The sequence below is a fragment of the Cylas formicarius genome, unplaced genomic scaffold, assembly GCF_029955315.1.
Source record: "Cylas formicarius isolate icCylForm1 unplaced genomic scaffold, icCylForm1.1 PGA_scaffold_5__7_contigs__length_24384050, whole genome shotgun sequence".
Lineage (NCBI taxonomy): Eukaryota > Metazoa > Arthropoda > Insecta > Coleoptera > Brentidae > Cylas > Cylas formicarius.
The window spans coordinates 11600511-11622864 of NW_026844341.1; the positions used below are offsets into that span (position 1 = coordinate 11600511).

The 22354-nt window shown below is 31.9% G+C and overlaps 1 protein-coding gene across 3 annotated transcripts in view; it reads right to left on the reverse strand.

Moving 5' to 3' along the window:
* The window catches only part of LOC132702588 (uncharacterized), a 219228-nt gene that overhangs the window by 113724 nt on the left and 83150 nt on the right, over nucleotides 1-22354 (reverse strand). For 2 of the 3 annotated variants that reach the window (XM_060671334.1, XM_060671332.1), the window contains one exon: nucleotides 11764-11932. In XM_060671334.1, coding sequence (XP_060527317.1) covers nucleotides 11764-11932 — 169 coding nt within the window. Of the gene's footprint in view, nucleotides 1-1078; nucleotides 1177-11763; nucleotides 11933-22354 lie in introns of those variants that run through there. The other variant, XM_060671335.1, reaches the window with a different exon arrangement.

The following is a 22354-nucleotide window of genomic DNA, read 5'->3' on the forward strand; positions in this document are numbered from 1 at the left end:
TAAAAACTTTTTCAGATTTCGAAGGAATGATAATTTTCTTGTGATAGAGCGTTGATACATTTATTTATGTATTTAGGGTATTATTAAAATTAGGTCAATTAGTGAAAACGTTGGCTAACATAATAGGACTTTGTCAATTTTCATTTGAACGCTTTGTTTTGAGTATACAGGGTGAGTAAAATGGTGAATACAAAAGTTGTAAAATTGTTAGGATGCACCATATTAATTGACGAAACTTTTTTTAATGCAAATTTTGTTTTTAATTTCTTTTAAAATTCTTCTTTTTTTATTAATAATATTACGTACCTAAACCTAACAGTTTTTCCAGTATTTAAATTTTTATACATAAAATTACGATAGCGCCATTATTTTTGGAGCTAAATCACTTATATTTGATATTAACAATACAAGACGTAAAATAACAAAATCTGGATATATTTGGTATATTTTTTTCGACAAATCGAGATTTTTCATTTTAAAATGATTCAAATATATTCGTTTATAGTGAACACCCCGTAGCATCTAATTCAAATTTCCGTTCCATATATCTCTTACGTCATTTTCGAGTAATGCTAATATAAAATATCAATATCTACAACTCTATCGTTGACTCACCATTTTGTTTAAATGCATTTTTCAAGCAACTATATGTGCTATCTTTAAATATTGCTTTCTTCAATTAATGCAACATGTGAAAAAATCAAAACACGGCAACATAAAAATAAAACAGTCTGGAAAAGACGGTTCAAATCAATATTTTATCCGTCAAAAACTAATATCTATTTTGACTTGAATTGACCTAAATTTTGTTACACCCTGTATATTTGTTTTTAGAAAATTCATTTGACACAATTCGAAGATTCGTCCATAATTTTTTGACTGTTTTTGTGCAGGAGTCTGGTACAATAATCGTTAGAAAGCCATCTCAAATTTAGTGCGCAAGTTGGGAAGGTACAAAATGGAGATACGTTGATTGTTACTGGCCCGCCATATATATAAAATTAAAATCACCGGCAAACACGTCTACCACTGAATCTCGGCATGTTTAGTCTACAATTTTGGTTAGTTACGCACGTACCTTTAATCGCGGTCCAAGCGAAGCCTTTGACCGCCGCCATTTTTACCCACCACCAGCCGCAACTACCCGAAATTAGTCACCTCCACCGTATTAACCAACCAGCACCCACAATTGCGAGCCTTGGGTATTGTTATAGTTGTTGGTCAATGGTCTGAGTTTCGTTGGGATTCGGTTATTCCTTTTTGGTCAAAATCGAAGCGACGTTGCCGCTTCGCCACTCGGAATTCCCACGCGTACATTTAGTTGTTTAAAACTTTGGAGTCTTCGACGGGTATCAAGAGTTTTGCCATCTTCAACGTTTCGTTTATCCAAATTCGCTATTGTTGTGACAACGCGGCAACACCGCCGCCACCACGGCACCGCGCCTACCCAAATGCATGGGCGCCCGTTATGGCAGTATGACAATAAAAGAACGAGAGAACAAAAGCGAACGGAGGATCATTGCCCAAGACACTGATATGCAAGCAAAGGACACATTTGTTCCTTCTGGCTGATTCGTGGGGTATAATTAAAAAAATTAAGTGGCTGACATTGGAGCGGCGGTTTGCAGAAACGAACAAAGTTAGAAAGTTTTAATAAAAAGGAAACATTGCTTATTTCTGAACGTCATTTCTACGAACTCTTAAACTATAAACTCAGTGGTGTGAAGCAGCAATATTGATTGGAAATATTTTTGGGAAAATTTATAGTAAATTAATCATCAGTACATTACAGTGAGCATTAGACTTAAAATTAGCCTTACCATACTTAACTATAAAGGATTAGAGAAGGCAAAGTGGAAAATATGAGTATGATCAAAATATTCTTCTCATAAAACGGTTGTTACTCTGTTGATTACTCTTTGCTAGGCTTATAAGCCAACTTTACCGGCTGATCTAAATTAAGAGTTCATCATGTCATGAGTAGGGTACAAAATCGGTTAAGTTAGCAAACTAGTAGCATTTTTTCTATTGATTACGATGATAAAAACAGAAAAACAATTGAATATAGAGTTTAGGAAAAAAAGGAAAATGTAGTTTTTTAAATGGAAAACCCTGTATATTTTTTTTCTCTAAAATTCGTAAATCAAATATTAGCCTAAAATTGAAAATAACCGAATTATCAGCACGTTTCCTTTTTGGTCGAGATGGCTATGAGTGATCAAATAAAACAAAAAAAGGGAAATGGAGTTTTATTTCGCAACCACTCACAGCCATCTAGTCTAAAAGAGAAATGTGCTTATAATTCGGTTATTTGAAATTTTAGGATAATTTTGCCTGTGAACTTTTTTGTTCTGTTGGTAATTTACGAACTTTGGAATAAATAATATAGAGGGTGTTTCATTTAAAAAGAGTATACTTTCCTCATTTTTACCATTGGAATCAGTTGGAATAACGCTACTAGTTTCTAAAATGAAGCGACTTTGTATCTCTACTCATACTAACGTTTTCAATGACGAACACTTAATTTAGATCTGTATAAGTGAATAAGTGTTTGAAAGGTATGTGCGTGTCTTCAAAGGGAGGAGTTTTTGCATCAGTGCTTATAAGAACTTTTTTTCTTATATGCAGCCGAGTGTTGAGACATGGGAAAAGCGTTCTCATAGCGACATACTTTGCAGGCGTAGTTAGTTTCTCATGACATACGTGTGCTAGTTCCAATTTTCAAGCGATTGGTATTAATGTCCCAATGCCCACGGGGTTTTTAAAATTAGAAATTATGGACATTGCAACTTTTGTTAAACAACATAAACATGACGACTAAAATATGGAACAAATGAATTTAAAAATCGGGTATTGGATGTCATCAGGATTTTCTCCTGGGCATTATTTGCAGTGAATTGAAAATATACATGGTGGGTACAAATGACGATGTCGATTCCAACTTTCCTTTTTTTAATGAGAAGCCATTTTTGCAAAATAACAGCAACACATTCGCTGACATGACCGTTAGAAATGACACACACGGCAAAATTCAAGCCGTGTGGTAAAATCTCCGAAAACATCCGATTGCCCCAATTTTCTAATTCCTCGTCAAATTTCGCTTTTTTAAGAAAAGAATAAAACATGCAAATTTAATTTTTAAATGCACAGGTATTTACCTAGTACCAGTAAAGTTCTTAATTTGTCACAATCATATTTCTTTTAGTAAAGAAAGTGAAACGAAACAAACATTTTAATTTATATTCGATATGGAGAGAAAAAAAGGAATTAAGAAGTTTGTAATTTGTTTAACACAAAATGTCCAGAACGACCCATTACAAGATCCACACAGAATAAAATTAAGAGAAAATTCATAGGAACAGTGAATGTCAAGGAAATTATGATAATAGGTGTTGAAAATGCCTACCATTTACTTCTTGACAATTTGTTAATCGCTTTAAAAACCCTTCCCTAAACAATGCTCAGTATATTTAAATATTTAGTAATAAATTTAAAATCATCTATGTTGCTGGGTATTTCCTAATATATTTTTAATTTAAAATATCCCCAGATGAAGAAATCCAGTTGAATAATATCTGAAGATCATGCCGGACTATTCTCTTGACGCCCTGCTACCAATCCACTGAACGGGAAAACACGTACTTAAATATTCACGCTCTTGTAAATATCGGGGCTCCAGTAAAACCTGAGATCTAAGATCTAAGGTCCAATAAATTTGTTTTTCAAAAATCCTGCACAAACATTTATATTTTCAGTTTTACTCTCATCCATCAATCCATCCATATAATTTTGTTTATTTACCGTCCCGATGATACTTTTCTTTTTTTAATGCGAGCAAAGCGGTTCGTCGGCTATCATCATTATTTGAAGCTACTTCAGAAGATGCACCCTGGGAATTATCTTCAACTTTTCATAAAATAATAGACTATTTTTTATATACCCTGTTTATATAAATTTTCTCTTAATTTTACTCATTGAGGACTTGCCTTGGATATTTTGCGTCAAACAAATTACAAACTTCGTCCTAAGTTCTTGTTTTATCTGCATATCCAATAAAAATAAAAATAAAAATTCTCTCGGTTTCATTTAGATAGGTCATATTCACTCTCTTTACTGACAGAAATGTAATTGTGACAATATGAAAATTTTACTGGTACTGCCTACTTGTTCATTTTAAATTAATTAGGCATGGTGTTCCATCGACTTCTACTTTTTGACTCACACTGTATATTTTCAGTTTACTGCAAAAAAAGGAAAAGAGAGATATATTAAATATCATGGACGTGTGGGAGCATTTTTCTTCAAATCCAATACCTGATTTTAAAATGAATTTGTTCCATATTTTAACCATACACTGTAGACTTCAATTTTTCAGTAACTTCAAATATGAACTGTATAAATTATAATTATCAATACACATTAGTAAGCACTTACCTGCGCACCGAAGGGATGAAAGAGGTCAGTTAAATAGTGGAATAATCTGAATTTTGTTTTCGATTTTATTTTTTTATGAACTTCAAAAATAATCAAAATTCAACAAGCACTTAAATATTAAGCTTGATTTTCTGTTGAAGTCAAAAATCACTTACTTTGTGTTATCCTTCAAATAATTTAATACTAAATAGTATAATAACGATTAAAGATAATAATGGTTAAATAACAATAAATTACTACTTTGTCGAGAGTAAAAAAAGTAAGAAAATAATTAAAAAAAAAACATGGTTTCATGAAATAAGATAAGTTCACCAAAAAACCCGTTTTAATTCTAGAAAAATTAATAAATTTAATTAGATTAGATTAGACGAAATTATATTGTATTCACTAAAAATGTTTTCCTTTACATTTTACATATGATAAATATATTTTGTTGAGAGGAATCCTACCACTTAAATTTCGAGAATATAAAACGAGTTCTTGATAAAATGGTGGATGCGCGGTAATTTAAAAAATATATTTTTTATCTATTTTTACAGTCAGATAAAATTTTTTAAATGTTTAAGGAGACCTTTTGCATTTGCGTACGCCACGGAACGTACCGCATTGAGCGATGCTCAATTTTTTAGAACAATTTAAACAAATCAACCGATTTTGCTAAAATCTTTCAGCGCTTCCACTTTGTCGTGGTGAAAAACATTTTGATATAGAAAACATAAAATATTATTTTAAACTATTATCTGATCCAAACAATTTGGTTTTGCTGAATGATAGAATGTTACATCTACAGATCGTGCAAATATTAGTAAGTAAAATATTACGTTATATCCAAATGAGATCAGACGAACCGTAGATTTGCCAGATTTAAAATGAATTAAAACCTGCATTTTGTGTTTCTCTCACGAAAACACCCTTACGGTAAAGAACATAAAATTTTGAGATCTTAGTGAAAATTTGTGAAAACTTGGTTCTTTTGTTACTTGTGGAATTTGCTTCTGAGCTAGATAGATAAAATATAAAATCTCAAATTAATATGTTACATTTATAAAGTATATTTCTTATGTTAGCCAGAAACAAATTAAAATGAAATGTGCTTATTGCTTTATACAGGGTGTTTTCTAATTCATGCAGTTTAACTATTACGAATTTTTATATGGACCTTGCTTGAGACAAATCAAAAAATGAAAAAGTCCTGAGAGACAGGGTGCTTTCTAATTGAATGTCAATAACTAATGGAACGATATTTCGGCCCATTTCAAAAAGAAAACTTCCTATGAGCCGTTGTCCTTTTCAGATACAGGGTGGTAAGGTTTTCAAAAATAAAATATATATTTTGGCACACATGTATTATGTACAAGGGTCATTAGTGTACCACAATCTTTTTTAAATACAGAAGTGTCGGGCGTACGGAATTTCACGTGCCTATTTTGGCAGGCATTGATGGTACGCTACTGATTTAAAATAAAAAATAATCTTACAATGTCCAATCATTTGTAAATAAATTTAATTTATTTATTTTTTCAATCTGATGTACGGTTTTCGCGTAAAAAATAAAAGCCTCTTCTTTGCATGGTCATGAAATTATACCGTTATTGTTAATATCAGAGCATGTAGAGAATTATTACCAATAAAAATATATTTAATATATCTTAAATTTCTTTTAAAAATGGACCCAAAAATCGACCCCTTAATTATTGGCATTCAAGTAGAAAACACCTTGTATATAGGGCACAGAAATTGCAACACCCAGTGCTAGCTAGCAGTGTCTTTACAAATAAACTGACTTCTTTAATACCACAAAAAAATAAACAGGTTTCGTTATTGTCTTTTAACGAATTTGGTTTATCATGTTTCTCAATCAAAATGAAAAACATGGATGAACGATATTTGCCTTTTTTAGACTAGGGTGGATTTAAAAATAAATATGAAGGCCAAGCTAAATAGACCCTCAATAATGGATAAAATTATAAATGCAATAAAAAAATATTTCTGATGCCTTTAAATAATTCTTCTGCGTTCTTCTTAAAATTTCTTCCCATAATAATAAATAATAATTATCCTTTCTAAAATTTACATTTGAAAAGCAAGAGGACCCAATTATCATATCCGTGGCTCTTTCCTTCAAAATCATTATTCCACTGGTTTTCAGTAATAACATTCTGTGATAAGAATAGCGCTCTCTCATTAGAAATACAGACACTTTATCTTGGATTTTCTATTCTATCGCGGTCAAGAATAAGTGTTAATATCATCTTTTTTCTTTAGCTGATTGACACAATATCTATGTCCAAAAACAGCAACAATGTCTCTTGTAAGAAGAACTGCCTGCATCGTCACTTAAGTAGATTTAAACGAGGTAAGATAGCAGGACTATGAATGAATATGTACTGTCGTCGCAATACACGTCGTGAAGCACTTTAAGAAAGGGCGACTTTAAGAAGAATCAGTCATCAAGAAGAGCAGCTCCTAAGATTTAATGACTTTGGAGACGTGAATAGGTATAACAATGAGTTGACAGACATTAATGAGAACCCTTTATCGATTGGGATTGCCATTAACAAATAGACATTTTCCATAGAGCCAAACTGCTTTAGGGGCGCTCATGTAGTGAGTAGTAAGAAACACTAACATTTATAGGCTTACAAAAGTCGAACGATACATTAAGTGTCAGTAACAAGTATAAGTAAGTTTACTTAAAAATATATTTAAAAGAAAAAATGTATAAAAGAAGATTGCAAGGAATTGGTTGAAGGTAAAAGAGTCACTCGTTGCTGTGGAGTGATGAGATTTGAAAGAAAACAAAAATTCTGCTATAGAAAGCAATTGTCGTGGGTGTTAAACAGAAAATAAATAAATTACCCTCCCTTGTGCACGCTCGAAATGACATAATTCGAAAAATGATTGGAGAAAAAGAGACTTGACGCCATGGATAGTAAAATGTTACCTTGTTATGGCCCCCTCTAGAGAATGGAGACACTAAGTAAATAAAAAAAAGTATATAAATGGACCTCAACTGGGCGGAGGAAATGAGGAAGGTCACTTAGTAATGGAAAAAATGAATACAAGAGGTTTTCAAGAAGAAGATTGAACAGACAGCAAAGTGTGGAGATTGAGTGGGAAAACAAAAATCAATCCTGCATTAAGTGAAGGGAGTACTAATCCTATAATAGACAGGTTTAAAATACATAAGCTGAGTTTCCCACAAATTTATGAATCACCATTTAAGGACGTATTACTTTGAACCACTATTTGTACATCCCGTATATCACAATGTACACTTACAAGTTCTAATTTAATGAGGCAGCATTCCAGCATTATAAATTTGCGTACACATCCACAAGGGTTAACGGAAGTCACCGAGAAAAACTTTTAATACGAAAGTTCTATTTGCAGTATTGTCCTTTAGACTTGTCAAAGAAAACAAATGCGCATCGAAAAGTTAAGAAATAGTAGTAAGTTTTTATTTTTAAGTGGAAGACCCTATATATTTTTTGTTGTCACGAAACCGAGAAAGTATCATTCGAAGAAAAAAAGAATCATTGTTCGAAATGAAGATGACGAGTTGCATATTTTGCTCTCTTTTGAATTCTTTAATGAATAACAATTAAAAATAATATTAATTTCATATAACTTTTTGGAAAATTCAGACAGTTCAATCTCAATTGTTGCCGCACAATTCGGATTGTCATTACAAGATTCAGTCCACTTTAAAACATTATAAATCTTACCCTTACAAATTTATTCCAGTTAAAGGCTTATTTGAATACAATACACTACAATATTGTTAAGAAATGTCGAAGCATAAACGAGAGGATCCCGATATTATGGGAAAAATATTTTTACTGATGAGGCAACCTTCACGATGGCAATTATGATTAATCGAAAAAATAAGAATTATTGTAAAAATACAGGGTCGTAGATCGGTTCGCGTGTGGTATGACATACTAGCCAACCAAATAATCGGATAGACTTTTCTTTTGACCTTAAGACCTTTCAGTTCGCCAATACATCAACCTGGTTTGTCAACAAGATGGGACACCGCCCCACAATACCCGTTCACTTACTCATTACCTAAATGACATATGTTCATTGGTCTGCTAATAGCACGGATTTAAACCCTCTTTATATTTTCCTAGTATACAATGACAAACCGGAAAATATACGAGTGTTGAATGAAGGAATTGAACAAGAAATTTATGCTCAATAGAGATCAGCCAGACTGAATGCGATTCACGATAAAATGAGAGATAACATTAGAAAACGTTTTGGAAATCATGTTGGATATATAATTATAAGATGATGTACGCGGAGATCCTGGAAAGTTTAAGAGATACAGCCTCGTTTAAATGGAAGAAAAGGACAGTATGTATATGACAACAAATAATATGCACTATCGGACAAAAGTAGAGCAACAAACATATTTTTTTATTATTTTTTAAATAAAAAAAAATTGGTTCATATTTTTTGCTAGTTATGATAAAATACTTTCCTTGCATAGCAGGTAATTTTTCACAACATTTTGATTGTACCCTAAGTTAGTTGGTGAAAGCTAAATAATAATTAATATAAAATTTGACGAAAATGAAGGTGACAAAAGTAAAGCTACAAATTACATTTAACAGTGTTTTATTTTATTTTATTTCAAAAAGTTGTATTTAACAGTATTGTATTGTATTCTATTAAATAAAAAAAAATTAAACACATATTTTAGTACAATAATATATCGACTTTTGAGTGATATTTTCTGCACTGACTGTTTTCTGCAAACCACTGCTCAACGAGTTGTGAAGAGTGTTTTGGATCATTGTCCTGTTGGAAAATAAAACGTAACGGCATTTCCCACTCTGCATGAGGGAGCACAACATATTGCATAATCTCCCTATAAACAAATCGATCCATTGTCTCATTATTGAAGTGTGTAGGATCCACTCATCCCCATAAAACATCCCCATAAAAAAACACTGCCTTTACCATGTTTAATTGTTGGTGTTACGTACTTAGGGTTAAGCCTTGTATTAATTGGTCGCCTCACACGTCGCATTCCATCAGAATTGAATATTTTATGTCTCGTTTCATAGCTGAATAGAACATTTTTCCAGTCATTGATGGTCCAATTGAAATGCCGGCGTGCAAAGGCCAACCTTGCTGCTCTGTTTCTTGCTGTAACTAGCGGTTTTTTTGCTGGCCGTCTACTGAACAACTTTGAAGCTACTAATCTTCTTTGCACAGTTCGTATACCAACCGTAATTTCTGGAATTTCGGCAATTATTCGAAGTGCGGACTTCCAAGGATCTTGTTGAGCAATCCTTTTAATGCGCTTGCCAGTCAAAACCGTTGTATTTTTGGGTCTTCCCGATTTCGGCAATTTTCCTAAGTGTCCTCTACGATGAAATTATTCTAGATACGCTGTACCGAGGTAACATAAACTGTCTTGAAATATCAGCTTGATTGGTACCTTCCATAAATGTATTTACTACTCTTTGCTTTAGGTCTTTTTAAATTGGAATTCCTCTTGGCATACTATTCCTGCGCACAAATGGTAAACTTAGCACAAAATAAACCCAACACGAGTTATTTTTGCATTTACTTTTACTAAAAGCGTCTTTTTGAACAAATTTTGGAAATGATGCTCTATTTTTGACGCGTCGTTAATACGCATTTAAAACTAATGTCAAAATAAATTCATTTGTTTTGTTTGTGATCGTCAATAAATCATAGCCTACTTTAATGTCCTCAAATGTATTGTATTTTTATACAAGATGTTGCTCTACTTTTGTCTGATAGTGTAGTTGTGTTTCATTTTTAATTAATATCACTGCGTAGATACAGGGTGGAAAAGAAAAATGTCCATTTAGAAAAAACAATATTTTCATTAGTATATGATCTGAAATGTGAAAATTATCAGGATATGGGTAAAAGGATCCGTCATTGCTAAAAATGGCGTCAATAAAATTTAGGCCTTAATGTTGCGACTTTTGTTTTTCTTATGGGCGCCGTATTAAATTCCTAAATTTTCAAAATCCGCTTTAAAAATGCTTTTCAACCATGTGTAACACATCTAAGTTTAGTCAAAAAAATCTGGAAATAACAAAAGTAAGATTTCATGATAGTAGGGTTTGATATTGCGAAGTTTATTTTCCATGGCGGTGTATCCCGGGTTATCCGTCATTATTTTCAACAGTCAGTGACAGTTGTGCGAATTTAATAACTTGTGAGTTTTAATATAAATAACTTTTCAAATATTGATGTGCGTTATACACGAAGCAACAGATGCAGAAATTTATTTAAGTAAATATCCCGAAAGACTTCAATCGAGCAGAGTTATGTTTAGACATCTGAAAGACAACCTTGTTACTGGTGGGAGTTTAAATGCAGAATTTCACAACAGGTGGTTGGAGAACCTGGGACCGTTCAAATGGCCTGTGAGAGACATAACACATATGGAAACATTGGAGAATTGAGAGAAGCTGTCACAGAAACTGTTAACAGTATCGCAATATCACCCGTAAATGTTAAGACAGTCCTGTGAAGCAGTGTTTGAAAAGATGAGTTAAAGAAGTAAAGAAACTTTGAAGGTATGTATGAAAATTTTATTGACGTCTTTTCTCGATCCTCTCTCTTCAATTTTATCGATTCCTTTCTTGTCCACTTATTATTTAAATATATTTTATAATTAAATAGCCTACTATCCTGAACTCTTATTTTTGGTATTTTTCCGGATTTATCGTGACTAACACACATGGTTGAGAAACATTTATAAATGGGATTTTGAAAATGTAGACATTCTTCGGCTTGGACATCAACTTATACTGGAAACTCTGTATATTCATTGTTGTTTGTGGTTATTGGTTTTATTATCGTTTGTTATTGTTGACATTATGTTCTTTACAATTTTTAGTATTATTTGTTAATTAATACTTATTGAATTAAAAAAAAGCGAACTGCTTGAAGATTTTCTTGTTCTGAGCAACTGAAGGTTTCAATTTGCAGAACGCCTGGCCGACAACCAAAAAGATCTTTCGTCATAACAAAAAATACATATTAAAAATTCGCTACTGTTTCTGTGCAACGCGCGTTTGTTTTCCAAAATCTAATAGATAATACTATAAAAATTATACCACTCTAGTATTAAAAGATTTTTTCGGTGACTTCCCGTGTCGGTGAGTGCGTAAATATGAAAAATAAACGAGTACATCTCGGCGGTCACTCGTATACAACATTTTCGATAGTATCGATTGCCGTTTTTTAAGTTATTTCATCAGCGTTTCCATCCGGTCTCGCTTGGATATAAAGTCAAACTACTCAACTGTCAATGTACACCAAACTCACCCGCGTCTACGGCCGGCATCTTCCGCATGTTTTCCTGCCTGCGCTGCCTGACCGTCATCTTCCGGAACACGGTGCCGCTGACGGGCTCTATGTCGCACGGAAGCTCCGCAGGATTTCCTACGGGCGCGCGTTCCTGCTCTTCCCTAACGTGGGACGCGTTGATGACGACCTAAACAACAGAGAGACGGGAACGTTCCAATCGGGCTCGAAACTAAAACAATATTTCTGACGGCGAGACGGTAGATAAAGCCGACTTTTGTTTGGTATTAGGCGCAGTTGAATACGCGAGTGCAAAATTACGTAAAATAACAGAATTGATAAGGCATAGCTCGAGTTGTGGCGTTGACAGGTCAGTTTTTTTGTGGCAACTGTCAATTATCGGCAGTCCAAAAAGACTTCTAAGAGACCATATTAACAAAAATTAATTTTTCCACTCCCTTCCGTAAAATACCTAATTACACACCGATCTAGAGCCACTTCGGATATTTAAGGGATTTTACGGCACGGCTTGAATTTTGACGTTTGTGTTATCTGAGTGAATGCATTCGTGCCAAATGAACTCATCACTGAAATGTCGTTTACCACACTTGTTCTTTGGTTTTAAATCTCGGCTGGCTCCGTATGTTTAAGTTTATATAAAAATGGCGAATGGAGTTCGTTTTGTTATGAACGAAATTACTGTGTAAGATTATGCGTTCTGAATGGTGCGTTAAAAACGTTTTTAAAGGTGATTGTCTCTACCGCGCGTTGAATTTGTCTTGATAACATTTTCATTGGCTGTCACTATTTTGTTTTTAGAGATATCAAGGTAAACAAAAAGAACAAAATGTAGGGTTAGTAGCCAAGTTTTTTCCAAGTGATGTATAAAAAAAATACATATAAGCACCCTGTATATTATATATGTGTTTAATAGATTATTTTATTCCTATTACAACGATGTAACACACTTTATATTTCAGTCCACTGCAACAACAATAATTCTTTACAAATTAAATTAAAACGAAAACACTGAAAATGACAAGACGCACTAAAGTAAGAAATCAAAATCCTTTAACTATTCTAAATACTGACCGTTTTCCTGAACACATTTTTCATACACTCTAATTGTATTATGTCGTGTATTTAGTAATGTTTCCGGATTGTCTCTTAACTGATTGCCTCTGAAATCATTTGCCGGAAATTCCACGACATTTTTGCATTGGAGTTCTGTGGACGTGATTTTTTATCTGTCCCGAAAAGAAAAAATCCATTAAAGTTAAATCGGGGCTGTTGGCTGGCCAATCCATAGTTCCACCCTTCCCTATCCAAACACTGCGATATTCCGTATTAAGAAAATTTACACAACATTGTGAGGAGGGGCCCCGTCTTGCTGCCGTGATATATTTGGGAGCGAATTTTCTATATATTGTTCTATTTGGTGCTCTAAGAGTTGCAAATATGATCTCCAGGTAACTTTTGATCTATAAGTATCGAACCCAAAACATAAGCACATCTTCAGTACTATAGACAACTCGGAAACTATCCAAAACGCGGTATAATATGAGAAAAAATAGCTTTTTTTAATAACTGTTTAAATAAAAAAACAAAACTGTTTAGAAAAGTGGCAGTCATCTTAATTTAATTAAAAACAAAACCAAAGTATTGCCAGAAAATCTGTTAAACAAACATCAGCTTAATAAATACTTTAAATACCCTGCAACAGTTACCGATACAGTCTAGCAAGGGGCCGTCCAGTATTACAATATAAACAGTTATGGGAATGGAATGGCGGACTTTAATTTTCGACTTTGTGACAGAAGTGATGTAATAAATTACGTTAATGAAATTAAGTCTAATGTCATGGGGGGATGGAATTTCTATAATTGATTTGAGGTTATGGTTGCGATTTTGTATAGCCGTTTTCTGAAAAAAATCTATACTTATACAATAAATGAGCTCAAGGATATCAGATAAATTTTTACTTCAAACAACATAATTCTCACTAGTCAATCTGACTTTCGTTGAGGCTGTACCACATGAGTGATTCTGTTTTAACTGTGATTTTTAATGCCTTGTATTGATTGTTCTCAATGATGATTGATAATGAAATAATAAAATTTTTGTTTACATGATCATGAACATATCTTACTTATAATATAATTTGTCATTCACTAGACCTAAACTTTTTAAGTCACTCGTTTACTAACTAACTATACTAACAACCAAACTAACCAAATCTAACCAAAACTAGCTAGCAAAAACAAAACTCGTGACATGAATGCAATGAAGATCCTGGAAAATAATGGTAGACTAATTTCCATTTTAAAAACAATTGACTTTCTAAACAGTGTTATAGGAATAAATAATTCATTGTTGTTAAGAATCAAGCTTAATTAATTTTTCAAATCATGTGTGATGGAATGAAATGAAACAATGATGAAATGAAATATTTTCTGTACTTAATATTTCCTTTAAAAATACGACCTATGGTTTTTGATAATTTGGCAATTTATTTACTATTTTACAATATTCAACAGTGGACAAATATTATTACTAAAACATATTAAGAATTTTAAGACTGCTAATATTTCCTATACATAAAATATTGTCATATATCATATTCAGACATGTTTTGTCTGTTACAAATTTTTAATATTAAATTGCTAAGATTTTTGGGTTAGTTTTGGCTAACTATGCAAGTTGCATTCTAGAAAGTTTAAATTAACAAGGCTTCTCTAATGCGTATTCCCCAACGTTATAGTTGCTAATTTTCTGTTATAAATACTATCTTGCCGTATTCAATAGAGCCACAAATAAAAATGATCTCACTAAATTTTAAGTTTCTGCGCATCCGCCATTTCGTCAAGTAGTAGTTGATTTGAAAGTTAGACAGATCAATTAACTATTATTATTATTATTATTATTATTATTATTATTATTATTATTATTATTATTATGTCTTATTACTTATTTTACTCAAATTTAAACAATCGAATTATTTATATACTGATTTTAACAAATTTTGAGCTTTGTGGTCAGCAATGGGTTGTTTCAAGTGGCGATTTTGGAAAAGTAACGAATCAAAGTACATTCTAGAATGTTGTTTTCCCGTACCTATACCAGTAATTCCGAAATAATCAAAACAAACTTTATAGCAAAACAACGCGATTAAGGTTACATTCTACATTCTATTCTATGTAGAGTATGAACCAATCAGATAAGTTTATGTTTTATGTTTAAATCTGAGCAACTTAAAGCATGGAACCTTACCAATATTATACTATATTATACTATAATTTTACATTACATAGGGAACAATGTACTGAATAAAATCCTTTTTTTCTACTCCCGTCTGTAAAATACCTAATTACCCACCGATCTAGCATGCGGGAAGCGTCATTTTACCAGGTCAGTTTCGTTTCCCATGAATCCGAGCCACTTCGGGCATTTCCGGGATTTTACCGCACAGGTTTGGGAGCAATCGAATATTTTCGGAGGTATTTCCCACGCTTTGAATTTTGACGCTTATCAATTCTGACAGTCAAGTCAGTGAATGTATTCGTGTTGTTTTGCGAAAATGTACCCAAAAGCTAACGGTCGTAGAAAAAGTATAGTATGCAACAACTCGTGAGTCAAATGCCGTTTACCGCACTTGTTGCATAATATACTATTTTCAATAGGAAATAAACTCAATAAACTAAAACTAAACAAAAAGTAAAAAGAGATAAAACTATATTAATTGAAGGAGTTTTTAAGTAAAAAAAATTTTTTTTTCTGCTGACATCATTTCATTTTATTTAACAGAAGTACATTGTTAAAACTATTTGAGATGTTCTTGCCTTACTTTGAAGTTAACCTTTCTGACTACTATCAAAGGCTTACAACCTGAGAAACAGCAGTATATTTGAAAGAAAATAAATAAGAACTAAAAGTTCAGATTTTCACGAAATTAATCTGAACTTTAAGTTCTTACTTATTTTGATAAATATATTTTCATCTAGTAAAAGCCACCTCAGTTCAATATTTGAAAGAACTAATGTTTAGGGTATAGGGACATAGAGGTGGTAAATGTTATATTCAAAGGAACGTTCCAGTAATTTAGACTGACGAGGAGAAAGAACGGGAGAGATATACCCTTGAAATTGAAGATTAAGCGTGTGCACGTCAGTGCGAAATTTAATTTCGTTCAAAAGATAGACAGGAACCCATAAAATCTAATTTTCTAGGGTTAACCATGATTTCCTTTGGTTTCTAGGAGACTTTCATATTTACGAATGCCGTAAATAAATCTTAAACAAGAGTTTTCTACCCTATTAATATCAACACTGTTTAAACCCGGACCATATACCACGTCACCATTGTTAAAATTACTTAAAACCAACGAGTCTGCAGGTTTGATTTTTAGAGGATCACATAGCAAATGGCGATGAGGGAACAACATTCTTAAAATTATGCATATATGCTTTTCCATATTTCCAATAGTTAATGAATTATCCTGCGCATGATATAATTTAAAATAATATATACTATATACTATATATCGCCTCCACACCATCAACTAACCCTCTTTCAAAGATCTTTCCCTTATAACGTCTATAAGCTGCAAAATAGAGTTCCGAAAGGATGAAAATGCAGAAGCTTAAACTTATTTAAACGTACCTGCCGGAATTTGTTGTTTGTTTTCCTTTTTATACTTTTTATTAGATTATTTTTTGTTTTCCCTATATACTATTTTTATTTCCAACTATAAAAAATTTTTTCATGTATTGCTTGCTATTTGAATATTACTCTCAGTGTCTGGGGGTTAAAATTGTAAATGTTTTCAACTACTTTTTTGCAAAAATAAAGCTAAGTTTGTGATACTTGCTGCATTATTTTGTTGCGAAATAAATATATTTTTTACTATTAACTAAAATAAATTATGCATTTGGTTAGTTCGGTTGGTCGGTTGGTCGTATCTCTAATTTTTGACAAAACAGTTCCAAGTGAATTTCTCTTGTGTAAGTTAAGTGTTTACTTTAATTATAACTAAACTAACTAACAGTTTCAGTCAAGCTCTGAAGAAGCCAAGAGGATGATTGGCGAAACGTCAGCAATTTCGACTCAGCAAAAACCGACGGAGGAGGAATTCAGAAGTTTTGTAAAAAACTAAACTAACTATCTCAAATTAGTCAAGGTTGCCAATTTGGTTGTCATTAGAATAGAAAACGAACCCATAGGGAAGCACGTACCTGTTATTACTTTTTGCCAAAAATAAATACATTTTCATTTTCTCATCCAAAAAAGAAATGGAAATTTACGGTATAAACATACATTTCTTGTGATATGTTTCTGTACGAGGTGTCTCAAATTCGAAGCTCATCATCATCATCAATTTAATGCTCAATGCCGATGCCCTTTTGTATTTTGAAAAATTCCGAATACCTTCTGAAATATTCGAAAAAAACGAAATTTTCTATTTTGGTTTCTATGGTATCCTGGCTTTATTTGTTAAGATAATTGGAAATGAAAAACACATTTATCATGGCCACTTTTTATGGTCTATAATTCAATATGATTAAATATTGAATCTGATGTTTCGGCTTTGGGCGACCTTCATCAACTTCAATTTTTTGCAACTTAGTTAATAATATCAAACTGGATAATGTTCTTGTTCAATAATTCTGCTTCTCCACATGCCATGGAATGAAGTTCTTCCTTGAATTCGTAAGGCTGGTTTATTCTTGGATTATCAATAGCCCAATAATGTTGAATGAATAATCCGCTAGTTGAGACGTTGCCTTGAACAGACCCTGTACTACGTTTTCCAAAATCGCAATGATGAGTGTCGAATCTGAGCCACCTTGTAGAGGTCTTAAAGTAATCAATACTGTGATTTAATGCTAAGTTGTGATTGGAATGTTGCGCAAAAACTGTTATCCATTTGAGGCCTCAAGGAAACACGTGTTACCTAATCCATATGCAATATTATTTTCAAATGCTCGCAAAATAGTTTGTGACAGCCCGTCGAAGAGCATAAAAATTTTATCAGGTTGGTTTCATTGTTTAATTGATTCTAATTCATTTCATTATTGTAAAATGATAATAGTTCTATCCCTCTTTTAAGATGCCGTCTTAATGGGCCTGAATTTATAATGTACTCATCAATGAAAGAAACTTCTGAGCAAACTCACCTATGAAAGCCGTTGCCCAGAATTTCCCAAAATTTATATTTTAAAATTATTTGTAAGACTTAGAATATTTTATACTGTCAAGTATAATAATAGAAAGTTAAGAAATGATAAAAATGAAAAAATCTTAAAAAATTAAGAACTTCGTCATATTAATAAAAATGCACTTATCTATCAGAGTACAATAGAAGATTTTAATTTATCTATGTTTCTTAGACTGGCATTTAATTATCAGAATTAGTTATTTTGACATTGTAATTTTAAAATAATTTGGCAATTTGTATTTTCAAACAAAACCTTTATTTTGTGTCTGGATTTACTCTTATTATGTTTTAAATTTAAACAAATCCACCAGTCAGTCAAGAAGTAAGAGTCGATATTTTGACATTTTAAAAAAGATTATTTATTATTATATATTATTAGTTATTTTCATCCGTTTTAACTAATTTACTTATTTATGTCTTCCTTTCATGAATTAATCTGCATTTCATCTTAGCGAATCAAAATACGTGCTAGACTCGGGTTCTATTGTTTCCCCATACCTTTGTTTACATTACTTATCAATTGTTTACTGGACAGTAATTCCGAAAAAATCGATACGATCTTACGAGATATACGTAGTAGACAATCTTGTAGCAAAACAACGCGATGAACGTTAGACTCCCCATTCTATTGTACGTACAGAGTGAACAAATCAAATTGAACGAACAGATCTCGAAATTAATTTACAAAAAGTATTTTTCTACTCCTGTCTGTATAATACCTAGTTACACATCGATCTAGCGTGCAGGAAGCGTCATTTTACCACGTCAGTTTCGTTTCCCACGGATCCCAGCCACTTCGGACATTTCCGGTATTTTATCGCACGGGTTTGGGAGCAATCGGATGTTTTCGGAGATATTTCCCACGCTTTGAATTTTGACGTTTGTCAATTGTGACGGTCATGTCAGTGAATGTATTCGTGTTGTTTTGCGAAAATGTACCCAAAAACCAACGGTTGTAGAAAAGGTATAGTATGCAACACGTTCGGTAAACTTTTTAACTCACTCGCTCCGCTCGTGGCAAATAAACTCGTGAATCAAATGCCGTTTACCGCACTTCCTGCATAATATAATATTATTCACAAAATTCAGATTTTCAAATGTTATTTATCCTATAGATACTTTATGTTTAAATTCGAAAAATGTAGATTACGAAATAAATAGTGCCTCATATGAATTAAAGATATTATACTATACAAATTATTGATTTTGAGGAGGTATAGTTCAAAATTAACATAATCGCTTATTAGGAAAAAAACATTTAGGGCGACCAGGTTCTCGGTAATTATATTATTAGGGTAAGGAATTCTGAGAAGGTAAGAGACTCTATTAATTACAAGTCGGCCTACATTCCTTACTTTGTTACCTGTTGTGCCCTTTTTTCTTTCTTCAATGGAAGAAAATTAATGCGGGCAAACTTATTAATATTACCTATGAAAACCCTTGCAAAGAATTTCGGAAAATTTGTAAATATTTTAAAATTATTTATACAACTCAAAAGATTTTATACTGTCAAATATAATAATAGAAAGTTAAAAAATGTAACTAATAAGAAAACTTAAAAAATAGTACATTATGAAAATACACTTCTCTATCTTCTCTGAATATAACAGATCAGATTTTGACAGAATATTGCAATTTAAAAATAATTTCGCAATCATTATTGTGTGTGTCAATCTATTCATATCAACTTAAGGATGACGTATTGTCGATTTAATTTATTATTTTGCAAGCTGTGAAATTTAATCCGATTGTTGAAAAAAATGTTTACAACATGTGGAAAGAGTATATTTGCTCCTCTCAGGGCGATTTCAGCAAATTTCATGGTTATGCAACTAATATCTACGTAGTGCCACACAATTAACAGTTATCTTCTTATTATCTTCAAATTAAATAGTGTCTGCAGGCTGTAAGGTATATGTACAAAATTTATGAAATAATAACTCTTGCCAAATAAACTCGTGAATCAAATGCCGTTTACCACATTTGTTGTATAATATACTATTTTTATACCAAAAACTAATGATCGTAGAAAAAGTATACTATGCAACACGTTCGCTAAGGCTCTTGCCGAAACAAACTCGTGACAAAAATGGCATTTTTCAAATTTATTGCATGCTATACCTACTTGCCTATTTGCGTACGAGTCAGTCCTAGTGTATTTTTATATACAGAGTGGCCGGTTTAAGAGAGTCCCATATATTATCTCTAAATCTATGATGGTCATAAGAAAAGTTTGTATAAAAAAGTTGTTTCCAGTAAAATTTTTTTTTATTATTTTAATTGACACTCAATTACATAGAAGGTCGTCAAATATAGTCATATTTTTAATTTGAGCACCCTATATTTTATTACATTTTTAAATACCCTATAAAAATAAGAACTGTTACGTTGCATATCAACTTTTGAAACATTCTTCTAGCTAAGAAATTTTAGAAAGTAATACTTTTTCTCAGGCAATATTCAGTATATTTATCAAATTTGCGATGTTGCAATGTTTCGCAATACTTATATACTGTTACTTATATATTAACCCTAATTCTGAAAGCGTTTATAATATTTTTTTATGTAATAGCTGTATCGATAATCATTTATTTAAAATATTGAAAAAATTATAGATTATTTAATTTTTAAAACAGTAACATTTGACAAACCTTTCCAAAAATTAAAATTAATAATTTTATATTAAATTTTCTACATGTCCCCCATTTTGAGTAATCCAAGTCATATATATTCCCTCCAAATGATTTATGGCATAGTTGGTAGCATTTAATTGGTTGCTTGCCTCCTGAAGTCCAGTGGGTTTAAATCCGAGCTCCTTGCTGGACATTCTGTCCAATCCATTGTCTAAAATTTCCATATAAAAAATACTTCTGCTGCTGTCAAATTTTCTTCATCAAATATTGCCTCCAAAAATACCGTTGTTACTTTTATATTTGTCTCAAATTTACAAATTAAAATTAATTAAATTAAATTTAAATGATTTTTTTATAATATTAACGGTTTTTGAAATAACAAGCAACTTCATAAAAAAATATTATCATGTATATCGTTGGATTTCTCTTTTAAAAGCATATATGACAATCCAAAAATATACAGGGCGTTTGATTTACAACAATTGAGAGAATAAACATTTTACGAAACACTGGAACATCGCGTATTTGATAACAATATTTCAATTTTGTATAATGTCTGAGAGAATGTATTATTTTTTAAAAAATAAAAATCTTTTCAACATAACCTGAATCCCGAAGAAATTCGATAATAACGCATTGGATACCGGTATATAGATGTTGAATAATTGAAATAATACAAAAAAAATAATTTTACTGGAAACAACGTGTGTATTCGAACTTTTTTTATAACACTCATAGGTTTCGAGATAAAGTAAATAAAATTTATTTTAGATTGCTTTGAATTAAGATTAATCCAAAAAGTTATCTTTTTTAATTATTTTTTTGCAAAAAAAAACACATTTCTCAAATTGCCTTTTCAGTCCACGCCTTTTTTTCTTCTGCCCTGATAGTGTTGATGAGTTAATTTTCAATTCGCAAAGATTTTTCATTTGCGAATTAGTTTGGAACGTCAATATCATTCAGAAAACATTGTGGTGCCTTATAAACGTTAACAACAAATTAAGTTGAGTTGCTAGCTATAGTTTGTTGAGTCAATATATCCAAGAAAGTAAAAATATGCTACCTGAAATTTTTCTTAAAATATTTTTAACGCCGGTAATTTCCATTTCTATGTAAAATTGCAAAATTTTGTATTTTTTCTTGGAATAAAATAATTACACAGGTCTACAGTGATTTTTTTATAGCGTTATGTATCATAAAAATGATATTTTATTAATATACATACCTATGACAGCAATATGTTTGTTCCATGTTAGGCATGATTTTTAAATGATATCATTTTTATGAAATTTAATGTGATTTGGCAACACTGGATAAAATTAGACTTCTCTGCAAAGCAATAGAGTTGGCGCTGAAGCGTCAATACAGAGTTGTAACCTGCTTATGCGCAGTTTAGTTGTGTTGGTGATCGTACTACTGTATTCACGGCTGTTGTCTTCGTTGTTACGTATTTCTAGTATTCCAGAACGTATAAATATGGAGAGAAGACATTGTGTAACAATCCAAATAACTTTTGTTATAATCTGTGGTAGCTATGTCGTAATAAAGCAAAGGCAAACTATAACTTATTTTGTGAAAAATGTATACCACGCTTATTTTGGTGAAAAATTGGCGACCAATACAAGTCCTGGGCTACTCATACCATTTGTTCCGTTTGCTTTGAAGCATTAAGAAAGTGACAAAAAGGTAGGACGCAATGTTTAAACTTGCACAATGTTTGTTGTAATTTTTGTACGTGTAATGTTCAAGAATTCAACAAAAAAAG